Source organism: Myotis lucifugus, unplaced genomic scaffold, assembly GCF_000147115.1.
Source record: "Myotis lucifugus unplaced genomic scaffold, Myoluc2.0 scaffold_0, whole genome shotgun sequence".
In the NCBI taxonomy this organism is placed as follows: Eukaryota; Metazoa; Chordata; class Mammalia; order Chiroptera; family Vespertilionidae; genus Myotis; species Myotis lucifugus.
This window is the reverse complement of record NW_005871048.1, coordinates 47,153,707-47,171,772: the sequence shown is the minus strand read 5'-3', so window position 1 is coordinate 47,171,772 and position 18,066 is coordinate 47,153,707. Positions and strand designations below refer to the sequence as shown.

At 35.8% G+C, this 18,066-nt stretch overlaps 1 protein-coding gene across 2 annotated transcripts in view; it reads left to right on the top strand.

Moving 5' to 3' along the window:
- The window catches only part of NDUFAF2 (NADH:ubiquinone oxidoreductase complex assembly factor 2), a 102,509-nt gene that overhangs the window by 55,393 nt on the left and 29,050 nt on the right, over positions 1-18,066 (top strand). The window contains exon 2 of one of the 2 annotated variants that reach the window (XM_006081424.3): positions 11,853-11,942. The exons of the other annotated variant lie outside the window; for it this stretch is intronic. Coding sequence (XP_006081486.1) covers positions 11,853-11,942 — 90 coding nt within the window. The remainder of the gene's footprint in view (positions 1-11,852; positions 11,943-18,066) is intronic. 2 annotated transcript variants of the gene reach the window in all.

The following is an 18,066-nucleotide window of genomic DNA, read 5'->3' as shown; positions in this document are numbered from 1 at the left end:
GGACAGCTCCTGTATTGAGCATCTGCCCCCTGGTGGTCAGTGCGCATCATAGTGACTGGTTGACCAGTCGTTCTGGTCGTTCGGTCATAATGGTCACTTAGGCTTTTATACATAGAGATATACTGATAAGCATTACCAGTACACCCTTGAGTACAGGCCATCTTCACTTGTACGTGTGTGGTATTTCTGGAGACATCCATTTTAAAGTAATACCATGTTACAGATCTTTACTATTTGTGACTGTAGTCTTTACCTTTTTCAACATTAATGGAAAATAAGGAATAAATATGTAAAATTAGCAAGAAGAATGATCTTTATTGCAATCTTGACAAGCAAAATGGGAACAGCCTTTCCCTTTCATGCCCCTATAGGCTTCCTTTTGGTGAACTCACAATTTATTAGCATGTCTTTCTACCAGTGAACTAGAATAGAGAATGAAAGTAAAATTTATGTCATCCAATTTTATTATTAGCCAAGGTAAAATTTTGTCATAAGAAAAGTTTAAATTAATGACTAAAATAATGGGATGCTATCAATAAACTGCTCTTGCTGGAATTTTCTTTTCTTTTCCTTTCACTGTTTGTGTTGGCCTTAGGCTACCTCAATCTCTTCCCCTTCTAAGGAGCCTTCAGGTCTGGTGAAGGCATGCTTCCTTGAAGACCTGAAGAGTTTTTCCTTTTTGCTATTCAGACTTCTTTGTCTCTTCCTATGGACTTCTTGCTCCATAGAGAGAATGATTTCCAACTGAACTCATCCCGACTAAACACTATAAGCAAAGCCTTAAGTCAGATTCCAGCCTTAAATCATAGCTCCACAATTGAAATAGGACTTATATCTCTTAGGGGTATGGAACTGCAGGAAAAATCCTATATTATTTTACACCTGATTACTCAGAAGTTTGTGACAATTACTTGATTAACTACAGGAAAGGTAAGGTAGGGAAAGAAGTAAAATGTAAGATGGTCTTTATGCTACTCACAAGATCTCAGTTTTCTCTGAGAAACAGTATATGTTCATGAATGAATTTTTTTCACCTCAGAAGTACAGTACCTGGTCTGAATTAATGATTTTCATAGGCCTCCTTAGAGCTCGAGGATGTGAGGAGGTTGTCTCCAAGGAAGGGGAGGGCAGAAAAGGTGAGTGGTACTATGGACCCCTCTGCCTCAACCAGAGAATCTCTGCTTTAAACACTTTCATAAATTCAACCTCTGTTGAAGATATTTTGAAAGAAAAGAGCTAGAAAATTATTGACGACTCAACTTCTTACCAACTGAGCCCAAGTTTTATATTCAGGAATCTGGTCCACAAATACTAGTTGCTGTTAAGTTGATGAATATCACATTTCATTAGATGATTATGTAGTCTCTCTCTATATCAGAATAGATTTCTGTTCATTAATGATAAGTAGTGCCTGATGTAACTAAATTAGGTAGATTAATAAAGGGTATTAGTAATTTTATGGTTTAATAAATAATATATATTTTAAAAATTAAGACTAATACACCACAAAATGCACTCTATTTTCATTATTATATTTAAAACTTATATATTCTGTGAATTAGTAACTGTAACTAACAGTGCAGTCCTTGACTTTTATTTTATGATCTTTGATAAATGACCAAATATTAACTTGATTTCTATGAGACTATTTGTATCTAGAAGTCAGTCAAATAATTAGCCACATCTTCTACATTTCAAGTCTGAAAATAAGGTTTGGGGTAGGCCCACACTTTACAGGTAGCATAATTTTACCATTCTCTAAATTCTAGTAATAGTTGCCACTGTTTTTTAAATTAATTTCTTCAGTTTCTCTCTTTACCTCTCTGTTGACAACCCCAGTGTTCAAGTTAAAATCTTAAAGTGAAAATCAAATACTTAATTGATTTATACCAGTCTGTGAGTGTGTGCTAATTTTGACAGGAGAAAATATGATTCCTTTTTATATTAAGGGTGTACCAGATTGGAATTCGCTTGCTTTAGTTAGCAACTATGACTATAAAATGAAGATTTTTCCATCAGTCATAAATATCCTCATTGTAAAACAGTCTTTTTAAAACCTGAAATTTCCATATGGTATATTTGATTTGGCTAAAAAGAATTTTATCCCCCCTTTATGTCTTTTCATTTTTATGCGTATTTAAGACATTTTAACTCATCTGTCATGATTTAGACATAGTCATATTGGAATCGCTTAATGTTAGTTTCTTGTGTTATTTTGTCAAATGCTCAAATTCTCTATTTTAGATGTACTTTATACATTGGAGATCATTTAGTTTATAAAGAATTGTAGAATGTTTCTGATTTTAAAATTGGACTAAAAGTCTGTGTTTATATTTTATTTATGTTTTTTAAAAATATATTTTTATTGATTTCAGAGAGGGAGAGAGAAACATCACTGATGAGAGAGAATTATTGTTCAGCTACCTCCTGCACACGCCCACACTGGGGATCAAGCCCACAACTAAGGCATGGGCCCTGACTGGAAAACGAACCTTGACCTCCTAGTTCATAGGTCTATGCTCAACTACTGAGCCACACTGGCCAGACAAAATTCTGTGTTTTATTATTAAAGAAAAATTTGTAGAATAATTTAGATGAATAAAGTATTTTTAAATATTGATTTCTTACATATCAATCAAAACGTGAAATGCTGCTTCTCTTTCAGTTTGTCAGAGTGAACACATTAGATGGACTAAATAGTCATGAAATCGCCCCAGCCAGTTTAGCTCAGTGGATAGAGCATCGGACTGTGGACTGAAGGGTTCAGGGTTTGATTCCTGTCAGGGGCACATGCCCGGGTTGCACAGGAGGCAGCCAATCAATGATTCTCTCTCATCATTGATGTTTCTATCTCTCTCTCTCTCCTTTCCTCTCTGAAATCAATAAAAATATATATTTAAAAAATCATGAATTCATCATTTGAATTTTTCCTTTTAATGTTTACCCCCTTTTGGGGGAAGGGAGAAAGTGTATATATTCCAATGATGAAAAATTCCTAGTAGTTTGGAAAATAAATGATTTTTTAATATAACAGTCAAATGTGTGTTTTTTTATTTTACAAAATATAACTATTTTCAATGCTTTCTTTACACAGCAATGGAGAGGAAGTAAATAAAGTAAAATAATAGATACTTCAAAGAATTATGTGTTTTATTTTGGCATACAATCAGAAAACCTATTTAACTTTTGATTATAAATCTTCCTAGATTAATGCAAAAGACTATTCAATATATATTTGATGGTTGAATAACATTTTTTAGAACTTAAAATTTTTGTTTATATATAATATTACTATGGAAGTTGAAATATAAAGAGTAAATAAGAGTTGACTGTGCATGTAGAAAGCACAGACACAAGTTTGCAATAGGTTCATCTTTTTTTTTCTTAAATTGTGATATTATGTAAATTTCAGACTTAAATTTTATGTTTTATTTATGGCTCTTAAGAAATTAATGAAGTCAGTTTTAAACAAACAAGAAATTGATGTGCTATTAACTTGCCACAAAACATTTATACTAATATAGGAAACAGACTTGGAATTTTTCTGCTGTCTTTCTGGGTATAGTTTAAGACCTTGCAGCTTTCGAGTCCTGAAAGGCAAGACATTTAAGGCATTTCAGAATGACCAAGCATTTTGATATAATTTTGGATGTTCTAAGTTGGAAGAAGCTGAGATCCCATATGGGAAACCTATAAGGTGGGAAAGCTAATAAGATTTTAGGTAATCCATTGACCTACTTGGCAGTCTTAAAAATTCTGAAAGCTTATCCAGGCCTCTTTAATTGCTTTAAGAAAAAAGTATTACCTGCTGAGATAGTTTTCTATGCTCATATAAATATATGTAGGATAAGTCAAATTATAGAATCATCACGTTTTCAAGCAGAAATGCCTTATTTGATCACTATGGGGAAATAATAGCTTGCGATAGTTATGAATAAAATATTAGTTTTTAATTGGATATGTTTAATGATACTGTATGTAAACTTTTTTAATGCTAATTTTAAAATCTTAAATGGAAAATGCTTACAGTTGGGAGTCAGAAAAACATAGGTTCAAATGCTGGCTAGTTTAATTAGTAATCATTCTATGCCTCTTTTTCCTCATTTGTTAAAGATTGTTTTAAAGATAAGAGATAATATATTGAAGGCACCTAAACATCATCTGATATATAGCAGGCACTTGATAAATAGATGCTATATCTTAGTAACTTTAATCAAATTACGTGAAAAGTCTTATGTGAAAATGGCTTTCATTGTAAGAATTCTTATTTTTTACTTTTATTGATTTTTAAATTTACAATGCTTCAGAATAACAAGGTTTGAAATCCCCAAATCTATTATATGTAGTGTGGTTCTTGGCTTTCAGTAGCCCTCACTTTCATATATTATGCATTGACACTTCTAAGCCTCCTTTTATATGCAAAATTCCTTCTTTTGTACATCACCAGACAAACTGATTTAGAATTATCACTTGGTTGCACTAATTGCTGCCACTGGGATAAAGGGCCAGACATCCGTCAGCCCTTTATGGTCTTACCTTGACCATACTACCCACTTCACCTTTCCTCTAAGCCAGGGGCTCCTCCTGTCAGCCATCAAAGGCCAGAATCTTGCTTATTTACAAGAGAATAGCTATCTCAGGGATGTGTCACCTCACTTGGCCCAACCTGTCTTTCCAACCCAAAGTCACCTCCAATTTCATTCATCTTTCTTTATGGTACCCCACAAGTGGGAAATATTGGTCTGGAAGTAGACAGCTGGTTGAAACCCTCACGAAGGGTTTTTGGGTCATAACCAATATAGGCCTCCACCTTTGATTTGGTGCTGGTGGAAGAAAATCCCTCCTCCACTGTGATAGATGTGTTGTGAGTTCTGAAGCTGCAAACTTTAAAGATTGAAGGCTGCCCAAATATCTGCGCTTTCCTGCATGGATGGATTAGGGAAGGAGCAGGGACCCTGGGGAAGAAATAGTTGATTTTTAATCTGGGAAATGGCAGTTCCTTTTTCTTTTAGCTTGGCCCTTTTATTTACTAACTGAAATGTGGTGTTTACAGATGTAGCATTTGTAGATGTCTTAAAGTCTGGCAGCATAGCTTAATGGCTACGTGTCTAGGATCAGGAGATAGAAGGCCTGTGTTCAAATCCTGATTCCTGTTGTCTTATGTGTGACTTGAAGTAAATGTCAAGTTCTCTTAAGTCTCAGTCTCTTTATTTATAAAGTGAAGTAATAATAGTACCTCATAGAATTATCAAGTTTAAATAGAATTACCCATACAAAGTTAAAACTTAGTCCAGTATCTGGTATATGGTGAACATGCCATAAATTTTAGCTTTATTCCCCATTCTGGTCACCCTGGAATTATAGGACCTCTGCCCTCTTCTTTCAAACCTAACATAAAATTGTTGTACATAACACAGGATTTTATATAAATGAAGGGTAAACATAACCCAAGCAAGACTTTGATATTCATATCTGATTACAAAGAGTATATTCAGCCATTTCCCATCCACAGGAATTTCTTACTGCTGTTTTGGTTTCTATGTTCTGTATCATCATGTATGTGGCTGGGCCTGTCTCTGTAGGACCAGTGTGGTTTCCGAAGTGCGGTCTGCATGATGACTTCATGGGCTACAAAGACAACCTCTTAAATCTTTAAGATATGCCTATTTTATGTGTGTCTAACACAAAATACAACTAGTATATTCAGTAAGTGATTTCATGGATATTTTTTAGGGTAAGGTAAGAGTGACTATTGAAGAAAAAAACAAGCCAAATTAAAGAAAAATGTTAAGGATAAAATGCTAAACTAATGTGACAAAAAATTGCTAAGCTGGTACTTCAGTGACTGAAGTTTAGAACTCTCTACTTTAGATCCTCTTTCCCATATCTGTGTCCAGGGTTCCAAAACTCTATCCCAGAAGCCCAATAAAACAGATGAAATCTTTTTTAAAAATCTTTATTGTTGAAAGTTATTATCGGTGTTCCCTTTTCTCCCTCATTGACCCCCACCGTCCCACTCCCACCCCTCCCCAGGCCTTCAGCAAACAGATGAAATCTTTTACCTAAACCTGTCATCTCCCCAATACTCAGGATCACTCCTTATGGGTTCCAGATTTTTCTAAACAAAGGAATAGGAACTCTATTATCCTAGGGCAATTAGCTCAATGGCAGCTAGCTTTAAAATTTTTTAAATTTGGGAAATAATATTGTTTCTTATATTATAATTTTTAAATCCATGTACCTTGGATCATTATAATCTACCTGAATTCAAACTTTTATTTTGTCTGTTTTAAGTATGTCTAATATTGTTTAATATTAAGTTAAACAACTATATATTGTTTTACTTAATATTATTGAGTTCACCAGTGTCAGTTGTTTGTTCTTTTCTTTTAAAATGTGGGGTTTTTTTTGCCCTAGCTGGTTTGGCTCAGAGGATAGAGCATTGGCCTGCGGACTGAAGGGTCCCGGGTTCGATTCCGGTCAAGGGCACATGCCCTGGTTGCGGGCTCGATCCCCAGTGGGGGGTGTGCAGGAGGCAGCCAATCAATGATTCTCTCTCATCATTGATGTTTCTATCTCTCCCTCTTCCTTCCTCTGTTAAATCAATAAAAATATATTTAAAAATGTTTTTATTGATTTGAGAGAAAGAAGGGGAGAGAGAGAAAAACATCAATGTAAGAGAGAGAGGAAAGGAGAGAGATTTGTTATTTCAATTTGTTGTTTCACTTATTTATGCATTCTTGGTTAACTCTTGTATGTGCCCTGACCAGGAATTGAACCCACAACCCTGGTGCTTAGAGACGGCACTCCAACCAACTGAGCCACCTGGGTAGGGCTAAATTAATTTTGTAAAATCATTTTTTAAACTGATCTGAGAGAGAGAAAGAGAGAGAGAGAGAGAGAGAGATCAATCCGTTGCCTCCCACATGCTCCCTAACCAGGGGTTGGTGTACAGGACAATGCTCTAACCAGCCGAGCCACAACAGCCAGGTCTAAAATCATTTTTTTGTTGTTGTTTTAAATATATTTTTATTGATTTCAGAGAGGAAGGGAGAGAGAGAGAGACAGAGTGACAGAGAGAGAGAGAGAGAGAGAGAGAGAGAGAGAGAGAGAAACATTAATGATGAGAGAGAATCACTGATTGGCTGCTTCCTGCATGGCCCATCTGGGGATTGAGCCAGCAACCCTGGCATGTGCCCTGAATCGAACTGTGAACTCCTGGTTCATAGATCAACACTCAACCACTGAGCCACGCCAGCCGGGCTCATTTCTTTATTTTTCAATTGCAGTTGACATACAGTATTAGATTAGTTTCAGGTGTACACCCCAATGATTAGACATTATATAATTTACTACGTGACTATCCCAATAAATCTCATACCCATCTGACACCTTACATAGTTATTAGAATATTATTAACTATCTTCCCTATGCTATATTTTACATCCCCATGACTATCCTGTTATTTCCAATTTGTACTTCTTAATCCCTTCACCTTTTTCACTCAACCCTCCAATCCCCTCCCATCTGGCAACCATCAAACTGTTTTCTTTATATTTGAGTCTGTTTCTGTTCTGCTTATTTGTTTATTTTATTTTTTAGCTTCAATTGTTGATAGATATGTATTTACTGCCATTTTATTCAAATTTTTTATCTTTTCTTTTCTTAAAGAAGACCCTTTAGTATTTCTTATAATACTAGTTTGGTGGTGATGAACTCCTTTAGCTTTTTCTTGTCTGGGAAGCTTTTTATCTGTCCTTCCATTCTAAATAATAGCTTTGCTAGGTAGAGCAATTTTGGATGTAGGTCCTTGCTTTTCATCACTTTAAATAATTCATGTCAATCCATTCAGACCTGCAATGTTCCTATTGAGAAATCAGCTGACAATATTATGGGAGCACCCTTGTAGGTAACTAACTGCTTTTCTCTTGTTGCTTTTAAGATTCTCTCTTTGTCTTTAACTTCTGGCATTTTAATTATGATGTGTCTTGGTGTGGGCTCTTTGGGTTCATCTTGTTTGGGATTCTGTGATTCCTGTATTTGTATGTCTATTTACTTCCCAGGTGGGGGAAGTTTTCTGTCATTATTTCTTCAAATAGGTTTTCGATATCTTGCTCTCTTTCTTCTTCTGGCACCCCCCCTGATGCAAATGTTAGTACACTTGAAGTTTTCCCAGAGGCTCCTTACTCTGTCCTCATTTTTAAAATAATTTTTTCTTTTTGCTGTTCTGAAAGGGTGTTTTTGCTTCCTTATATTCTAAATCACTGTTTTGATTCTCTGCTTCATCTTCTCTACTGTGGTATCCCTGTAATGTGTTCTTCATTTTAGTTAATGTATTCTTCATTTCTCACTGGTTCTTTTTTATGCTTTCCATGTCATTTTTATGCTATTGAAGTTCTCTTAAGTTCATCTACTCTTCTCCTAAGTTCGTTGAGAATTTTTATAACCAGAGTTTTGAACTCTGCATCTAGTAGATTGCTTATCTCCATTTTGTTTAGTTCTTTTTCTGGAGTTTTGTTCAGTTCTTTCATTTGGGACATGTTTGTCTCCTCATTTTGGTGGCCTCCCTGTGTTTGTGTGTATTTGGTAGAGCTACTATGTCTCCCAAACTTGGTAATGTGGCCTCAATGTAGTGGGTGTCCTTTAGGGTCCAATGGCATAGCCTCCCCTTTCAACTGAGTTGGACACTCTAGGTGTGCCCCTGTATATACCCTCTGTTGTAGTTGAGCCTTAGTTGTTGTTGGCAGGTCAATGGAAGGGATTTACCCCTGAGTATCAGCTGTGCAAGGGTTGACCCCATGGAGCGGGACTCCTCAGAGGAGGCCTCCACACCTGAGATATCCCTCCCAATTTTTATCCACCACACATGGGTGTAGAACTAGCCCATTCTGCCATCTTCACCCCTCCTACCAGTCTCTACTAGTATATGTGACTTCTTTATATTCTTAGTTGTGGGACTTCCAGTTAAGTGGTTCTGAATAATGGTTGTTCTGTAGGTTAGTTGTATTTTTGATATGGTTGTGGGAAGATGCATTTACCTCCACCACCATCTTGACCTGAAGCCTTAAGTTAATTTTTAAATGTAAATTAGATCCTAAAATTTTGACACTTGAGCAGGTACTTAAATTTGCTCTGTTTATTAGACGGAATTTTTTTTTCTGTGACAAGTAGAATTGTCTTTACAACTATTGTATGAAAGCATGTTAGTATGAGTAAATGTACAGTTTGTGCATAATTTCTTACTCTGTGGGAGGCATAAATTTCATTCCCAATTAATGAAAATTATACAAGTAGGATTGATCCAAAGAATGGAGTAGTTCTAAAATAATTTGTTTTGGGGGGGAACAATCGTATATCTTATTATGAAGAGTTTATTTAATAAACTAAGGGCTTTATTTTATATTTTTAAAGATGTGTACGTCATTTTAAAAACATCTTTGATGTCATTTATTTGTAAAAAAAAAAGTTTTCTTCAGCCATTATCAAGGAATTGATTAAACAAAATCATGAATTAATCTTGTCTTTCTACATACACACAAATAGGTATGGCCTCTGATTTTCAAAAATCTTAGGAAACCTTAAATGAAGTGTATAGACCCATGGACATGAATTAAAAGTTAATTTTTGTGTTAATCTAAATGTCTACATAGATATATTTGTAACATATATGCATTTAGTGGTGCTACTGGGAATGGTAGACCTTTCTCCCCATGTGCTAAATTTTATTGATGTACATTCCAAAGCTTATAGAAGCCTATTTGTCAATATTTTGTATTTTATACAACAGTTTTTCTTTCTACACTTGCTGTTGCTAAAATGACATACATCCTGGTATTTAGATAAGGCCTATATGAAGAAACCGGTATTTTGGCTCTTTCAACATTTTGAAAATTGTCACGTAAACATATTTTAGTATGTGCTAAATTTATGGTAACTCTGGTTACTACAATATGTTTATGTATGTGGATATAAATAGCATTTTAGTAAAAATATGTGTACATATATTGAGCCTCTGCTCTGAGAATACTACAGCTGTCATTTTTATAGACCTTTTACCCTGACCCTTGTCCCTACAACCTAAGGACTTTACTCTTAATCCCTTGCCATACTGTAAATTTATTGGGTAAAATAAGCAAAAGGTAACGCCTCTTTATAAAACTTGGAAAACCTCTGTGTTAGGATTAAATTATCCTGATTAAATGAGTCCATAATGAAATGCAGAGATTTCCTGACCCTGTACTTCAGAGTTATCAGCCATTAATGGTTTGTCTATGAAATCCCAGCCTTTCACTTAACTATTTCTAAATAGAGAAAATAAAACTAGTCACTCAATATTCTTAGGCTACCCTTATGTGGCTTCCTTTCTCCTGCATAGTCACTCTCAGGAGTTTCCTAGTCTGCAATTGAGGAATTTTTAGCTAGTAGAATTTCAGGTGGTGTGTGAGAGAGATTTGCAGGCAACAAGGTCAATTTTTAAAAAGTATGTTACCCAGTCTATTTAGCATAAGTTTGGCCCAGGAGTGAGAAGAGAAAGCAGTATTTTGTAAATTTCTCTCTTTGACTGGGCTGATCATTGTTAAGCCAAATTCCTCCCTCATCATTATTCACCAACTAGAGGCCTAGTGCACCAAATTCATGCACGTGGGTGGAGGGAGGTCCCTCAGCCCGGCCTGCACCCTCTCCAATCTGGGATCCCTCTCGCAATCCGGGACCACTGGCTCCTAACGGCTCACCTGCCTGCCTGCCTTGCTTCCTGCCTGCCTGATCGCCCCTAATCGCTCTTCCCTGCCAGCCTGGTCACCCCTAACCACTCTGCCTGCCTGCCTGATCTCCCCTATCCACCTCTGCCTCGGCCCCTGCCACCGTGGCTTTGTCCGGAAGGACGTCCGGAAGATATCCGGTCTATCTAGTCTAATTAGCATATTACCCTTTTATTAGTATAGATGTTTTCTCTGTTTCAGCTTGCATGCCCTGGAGTAGGCAGGCACAACTATTAACTATTGGGAAGTAGAAAGCATACCTGGTGTCCCCAGGCTCAAAGTTTAATGAAAAGGGAACATATTTTGAAACCACCATTTTGACAAACCTACTTTGAAGGATATAATTAAGACTTTCTGAAAACAGAAGAAAATACTAAATAGTTTTATGCCTTTCCTATGAACTTAAACACTAATCAACAGTTTACTATTGAGAAATTTAAGCAACAGGCATTCTTGTCCCATCCCTGACCCCTCTCCACTTTTCTCTTACTGCTCTCTCTGCTTTCGTGTTTTCTACGTTGCTACTATCCTGATACTGATCTCATCTGAAGCACCATACCCAAAATGCACCAGTTTTTGTCCCTCTTCATTTAGATTACCTTGAGAGATATTTACTCAGATGGGCCACAGAGTCCAACCCACCACTCAATTCCTTCATTTGCCAATGTACTATGGGGACAGAGTGGCTGCAGAGTCTTGTGGTTGGTTAAGACTTACTAGGGGCCCTAAATATCAATTCCCTTGGGCAGTAGCACCTTTAATATATTTATTCTTGCAGAGATTGAAGGAATGGAACACTGTCAATTATTAAAATGTCTTTATTGGCCACTAGTGCCCTACAGATTAATTGGTTGCTTTTTTTCTGCACACAGTATCTATAAATATTTCACCAAAATTAATTTTACATCTTATGGTAGGAAATTAAAGTTTTTGCAGTCATATAGAAATTGCCTAATTTTAAGGGGAATCTATTTTTTTCCCTGTTAATTCTTTTACCACATGAGAAGGTATACAATATCAAAGAGACAATATTATTGTAACTACTGTATCATGAGTTCATTTAAAAATGTAACAATCACTTTTGTCTTATAGGACAAATTATTCGAGAGAAAAGAATTATAGAAGCAGTAAATAAAAAAGAAGTAGACTATGAAGTAGGGAATATCCCAACAGAATGGGAAGGTAAGTTTCTGCTTTTAGTGATATCTTCTGGAATGCAAATTGTTTAACTACATACAAATTCAATAAAAACATATAATTACATGTTCTCTTTTTGCAAAAACTCTTACAATCTGAATCCATAAAACTTTTTTTAAACATTTCATTTCTTTGAAAATTGTGGAGGTGCCACAATTTTTGTAAGGGAGCACGATAATGAAATAATAAGGGAACGTATGTATCATGAAAAAACCGTTAAACATTAGCAGAGCTGGGACTAGCGCCAATGAAGCTCCAAAGATAAAAATTGAAACTTTCATGTGCTGGCACTACATTTGCACAACCCCAGGGGTTGAATCCTATTTCTGACACTCACTACCCACATGAACTTGGGAAAGTAACTCAAACTTCTCAGCCTTACCTTTCTCTTTATAAATTGTGGATAACTTGATGTAGGTAGCATTTGAAGTATCTGTTCAATTTACCATGACCATGTTAGCTGACCTCCTGTTCAGATAAGGATGGACACTCGATCCCTATCAAACACTGGAATTAAGGTAAAAGATCAAAGAGAGAGAAAAGAGTAGGAGCAGTCTCTCAGGATGGCTGGAACAGTCACATTTGAACTGGTAGCTTGTGGGTGGCTATCTTCAATCCACTACTTAAGCTTTGTTGCGGAAAAAGCTCATCTACTTAGAAGAAAATAGAAACCAGCCTGCCAAGAGAAGTATATTGCGAGACAAAGGTTTCCAGCAGCTTTCCAGTTCCCAGTTTCATTTATTTCTGAATGAAGTTCCGCTGCAAGTCTACTTTTGAGTTCTAAGTACCACCCCCCACCCTTGTTATAAATTTTCCCTTTTTCCTTACCAGTTCTTAGCCTAGTGCCTGGCACATAGGGAGGCACGTAGTAAGTGCTCGGTAAATATATATTGACTATATGAAATCTAGCTTGAGTTGGCTTTTATTTAACAACTAAAGGAACTTTTTCTAAAATACTAATACCTAATTTAAATATCACTTAACAGTTATCAAGTGTTTACGTATATACCTGGTATTATGCCATTGCTTTTAAAAATTGTTATGTAGTTTAATCATCATAACAATCCTGAAGTAGACACTGTAATTATACTCATGTAATAGGGAATCTAAGATCAAGAATAATTAGATAAATTGCCTAGGTTCTACAGCTACACACTCTAAGTAGTGGACCGGTTGCTTCCTGGTGGCTGTACCATGATACCTTATATATGGTAGTTATAGGTATTACGTTACTTTATGCCAGCATGTGAGTGTAAATATTTCCCTGGAAATATATTTTTCCATTTCTTCTTATTAGCTATGAAAATACTAGAACTATGAAAAAGAACATTAAAATGGGTAGATACCATACACTTTTTGAAGAAATACTGCATATAAACTGGCAACTTCTAGGAGTAGTAAATTGAGCTTTCTTAATTTAACAGACTTTCCAATGTTGTAAGCTACATTTGCAATTCTCAAATAATGCTTGTGCCTTCTTATAATGAGCCTATTTTATCATTTTCCCCAATAATAGTATAGAATTAAAATGTGTATAGAAATAAATTAAGTTATAAATAAACAAATAGGTAATGACATTTTTTTAGCCTTTGCAACTTTCAGAGAATTAGAATAAGCTCTAATGCTTTTTATGGCTCTGTCCTAATCTAGTAATTCAACATAACTGTCCCGTAGGGCATACCCTAAAAACAAATGTATCACCCACACACTGGAACTAAAATTATTTCTATAGTGTTATATATCAATTAAATGTAAAAAATAAGAAGTTCATACCATGAAAAAGTAAATTGAAGTCTAAGTAAATGCACAAAACACTATATACAGGAAAGGAAAGAGAAAAATATATTTTAAAGTAAATAGTATCAACACCAAATGAATCTAAACTACTTTTAGGTCCAGATAAATATTTGTCAATTACTAGTAGCAAAGTACAGGTACCTACAAGCTGCATATACTGCCACAATAATGTATTAGACAGTGTACCCTTTTCATTTATTTAAAAAATATCTATTGAGGGCCTCTGCATTCATGGACTTTTCATTCTGGAGTGGGAGAGTGGGAGGGAGAAGACAATAAACCAGACAAATATCTATATAGTATGTTAAAGAAAATAAAGCAGGGAAAAGGAATAGAGAGTGTTGGAGAAGGCTTTGCAATTTTAAGAAGTATAAGGAAAAGGATTTGCTGAGAAGATGACTTGAATAAAGGCAGAAGAGGGAGTTGGCCATGCAGATAAACAGCAGAGGAGCATTTCTGGAGAGCAAATGCACAAGCCCTGAGGCAGGAGCATGCTCAGGTGCTTAAGGAACATCAAGGAAGCAGAGTGACTGGAATAGAGCCAGAGGGAAAGTAATAGATAAGGTTAAGAAAGTAACAGGATGCCCAATCATGTAGGGTGTTACAGGCCAGTTTGAAAAGAGGAGTCAGATGCTCGGAGTTGTATTTAACAGGATCACTCTGGCCGCTGGATTGCAAAGAGACTAAGGGGGTCATAGGCAAAACATGGCAACAGAGGCTCTTGTAATAATTTGGACAAGGAATAATTGTGATTTGCACCAGAGTAACAGTGGGCATGGAAATAAGTAGGTGCATTCTGTATCTGTTGTAAAAGTAGAGCTTATGGGATTTGCTGACAGATTGGATGTGGAATGTGAAAGAAAGAGAGAAGTCAGTGATGACTCTTAAGCTTTTGGGCCTTACCTGGGAAAATGGAGTTGTTGACTGAGAGAGGCAAGACTGTGGGAGGAGCAAATTTGGGGGGAAATGGGATCAATTTTGGAAATGTTAATTTTGATATGCCTATTATACATCTAAGTAGAGATAGTGAGTTGTATATAAGCCAAGAATTTAGTGGAAAAGTTTGGGTTGCAGATAAAATTTGGGAGTTGACAGCAAATAAATGATAATTAAAGCCAGGAGACTGGATGAGACCACAAAGGGAATGAGTGTAAATAGAAAATGAGAAGCTAAAAGACTGCCCGCCCCTCCCCCGCTGCTCCCAAGGTTTAGAGACAAGGCAAAAAAGGAACAGCCAGAAAAGTAGGAGAAAAAAAAGAAAAGTGTCATGTGCTAGAAGCCAAATGAGAAAGAAGTGATCAACTATGTCAAATGAGGACTGAGGACTGAGTTTCTTAGACCTGTGGATTTATAGTTCCCATCAAATTTAGAAAACAAAAATTTGCCATCATTTCTTCAAATTTTTTTTCTGTGTCCTTTTCTGTCCTCTATTTTGGGGATCCATTTATAATTTTAAGCTGCTTTAGGGTTTCTCACAGCTCACAGATGCGCTGTTCATTTGTGGAGACTTTTCCTCTTTGGGTTTCATTTTGTATAATTTCTCTTGCTGTATCTTCAAGTCCCTATTTAATCTTTTTTTTTTTTTTTTTTTTTTTTTTTACCATGTCAAATTCCTATTAATCCATCTGGAGTTTTTTTCATTTTAGAGATTGCATTTTTCATCTCCACAATTTTGATATGGGTCTCTTTTATATCTTCCAGGTCTCTACTTAATATGTTTTACCTTTTCTCTAGCTTTTTAAAGATATGGAGTGCAATAATAACTTAATATTCTTGTCTGCTAATTCCACCACCTGTGTCTGTTTTCAGTTGGTTTTGGTTAGCTGATTCTTTTCTCCTCAATATGGAAAGTATTTTTCTGTTTCTTTGTTTGCTCAGCAATTTCTGATTAGATATCAGACATTTCGAATTTTTGCCTAGTTGGATACTGGATATTTTTGTTCTCCTATATATGTTCTTGAGCTTTATTCTATGACAGTTAAGTTACTGGGAAACAGTTTGATCCTTTCAGGGCTTGTTTTTAAGATTTGTCAGGTGAACTGGAGCAGCATTTAATCTAAGTCTAATTATTCTGAACTGTTGATGCAAGTAATCAATGCCATATTTTCATACTTAGAAGTAAGTCACAGGTTCTGCCTTTGTTCAAGGGGAAGAGATCACACAAAGGCATGAATACTATGAGGTAGGGGTTGTGGAGGCAACCTTAAGAGTCTGTTCTTTACATACAATAACATGAATGACCTTATGAACAACATGTTGAGTAAAATAAGCTAGATGAAAGAGTACATACTGTAAGAATCCACCTATAAGAAATTGTAGATAAGGCAAAACTAATCAATGGTGACAGAAAGTATGTCATTCACGGGGGGTTGTGGGTGGATTAGGGTGTTTGCATATAGTCAGACACTAGAGAACTTTTGAAGATGATGGAAATGTTCTATATACTGATCATGGTGCTGGTTACAAGGTTCTACACATTTGTCAAAATTAATGGAATTGCATATTTAAAATGGTTTCACTGTATTGTATATAAATTATATCTCAATAAAGTTGATTTAAAAAAGAACAGTAATAGCTGTGAGCATCACAAAATTTGTAACTTAAATATGCCAACTAAATCTAATAATATCCTTAAGATATGCTTAAGGGTCAGTAGTTAGAAAATGACTCATTTCGCCCTACCCGCTTTGCCTCAGTGGATAGAGCATCAGCCCGCAGACTGAAGGGTCCCGGTTTAATTCCAGTCAAAGGCACACACCTCGGTTGCAGGCTCTATCCCTGGCACAGGTTGGGACCGTGTGGGAGGCAACCATTCGATGTGTCTCTCTCACATCGATGTTTCTCTCTCTCTCTCTCTCTCTCTCTCTCTCTCCCCGCCTCCACCCACCCCCTTTTCATGCTCTCTAAAAATCAATGGAAAAATATTCTTGGGTGAGGTTTAACAAAAAACAAACAGAAAATGACTCATTTCATTTGAAGAATTTTCACAATTTAAAAATGTAGATTTTTTAATATTTATAGTTCTTTGTGATATGTCAACACTAAGAACTGGCAAAGATCATTTTTTAAAAGGTGAAGCTTCATTATGGTGTCTTTCCCTTAAGTAAAGTAAACAACACATATTTCTATAATATCTTTTATATGCAGACTATTGGTGACCTTTCTATAATTTTAGTTCTGAATGGTCTACTGAATCTGGTGATGAATGTCTCATTTACCTTAACCCCTGTTGGCAATGCTTCTAAAAGTATATTAGCTATTTTCAGTGTCTGTGGAGATTTGTAGAATGTATGCTTCATGAAGTATTTTCCTGTCTGCTTCTTCTAGTCCCTTTTAGTTATTAATGGGAGCTTTAATTCGCATGCTCACTTTCATGCTCATTATAGTGAGTTATATTCCAATAAGAATATTAAAGTTCAATGAAAATCTTATGCATACTGATGAGAATGCAAAGGAACATTGATGAAGGAATGCTAGGATCTTAAGGCATAAACTGTCCAGTTGTCTTGCTAAATTCTATTCAAACAATGGTTACATTTTAATGAGGACTGATACAGAACCCACCTTACAGATATAATTACCAATGGTAAAATCATTATATAATTTATAATTGGATACAGGTTCAGTTCCAGATTATTCTGAGGTAAAAAAGAAAAACAAAAGTAGTGATTTGATATTAATGCTTATTTTTATTCCTTCCTCCTCCTAAATTTTATCAACCTTCAGCAGGACATTTCCTTTTTTGTACATAGTGAATGGGAAACTAGGGATGATTATATAATTGAGTCACATTGAAAATTTCCAGTTGTAAACCTTTCTTGAATAGCCATCAACCATCATCTCAAGGAGACATTTCAAGTATCTGGTTATTATAGGATTATAAATATATAAATTTATTTCAGTAATTGCTTTTATGTAGATTAAAGATTTTTTTCCCTTCAGCCATTTAAAATAAAGCCAAAGGAAGCCCTTATATCTTTTCTTGGAGATTAGTGTCCCATGAGAGTGAATAGTCTAGGTTAGTGGTCGGCAAACTGTGGCTCGAGAGCCACATGCGGCTCTTTGGCCCCTAGAGTGTGGCTCTTCCACAAAATACCTACTTCTGCGCATGGGCCATGAAGTTTTAATCGCGTACGCCGCGCCCGCACGTGGTATTTTGTGGAAGAGCCACACTCAAGGGGCCAAAGAGCCACATGTGGCTCACGAGCCGCAGTTTGCTGACCACTGGTCTTGGTGGTACTTAATGCATTATCTGAATTATATTATATTCTTACATTTATGAATGAATTTTATAAACTTATCCAAAACCAGT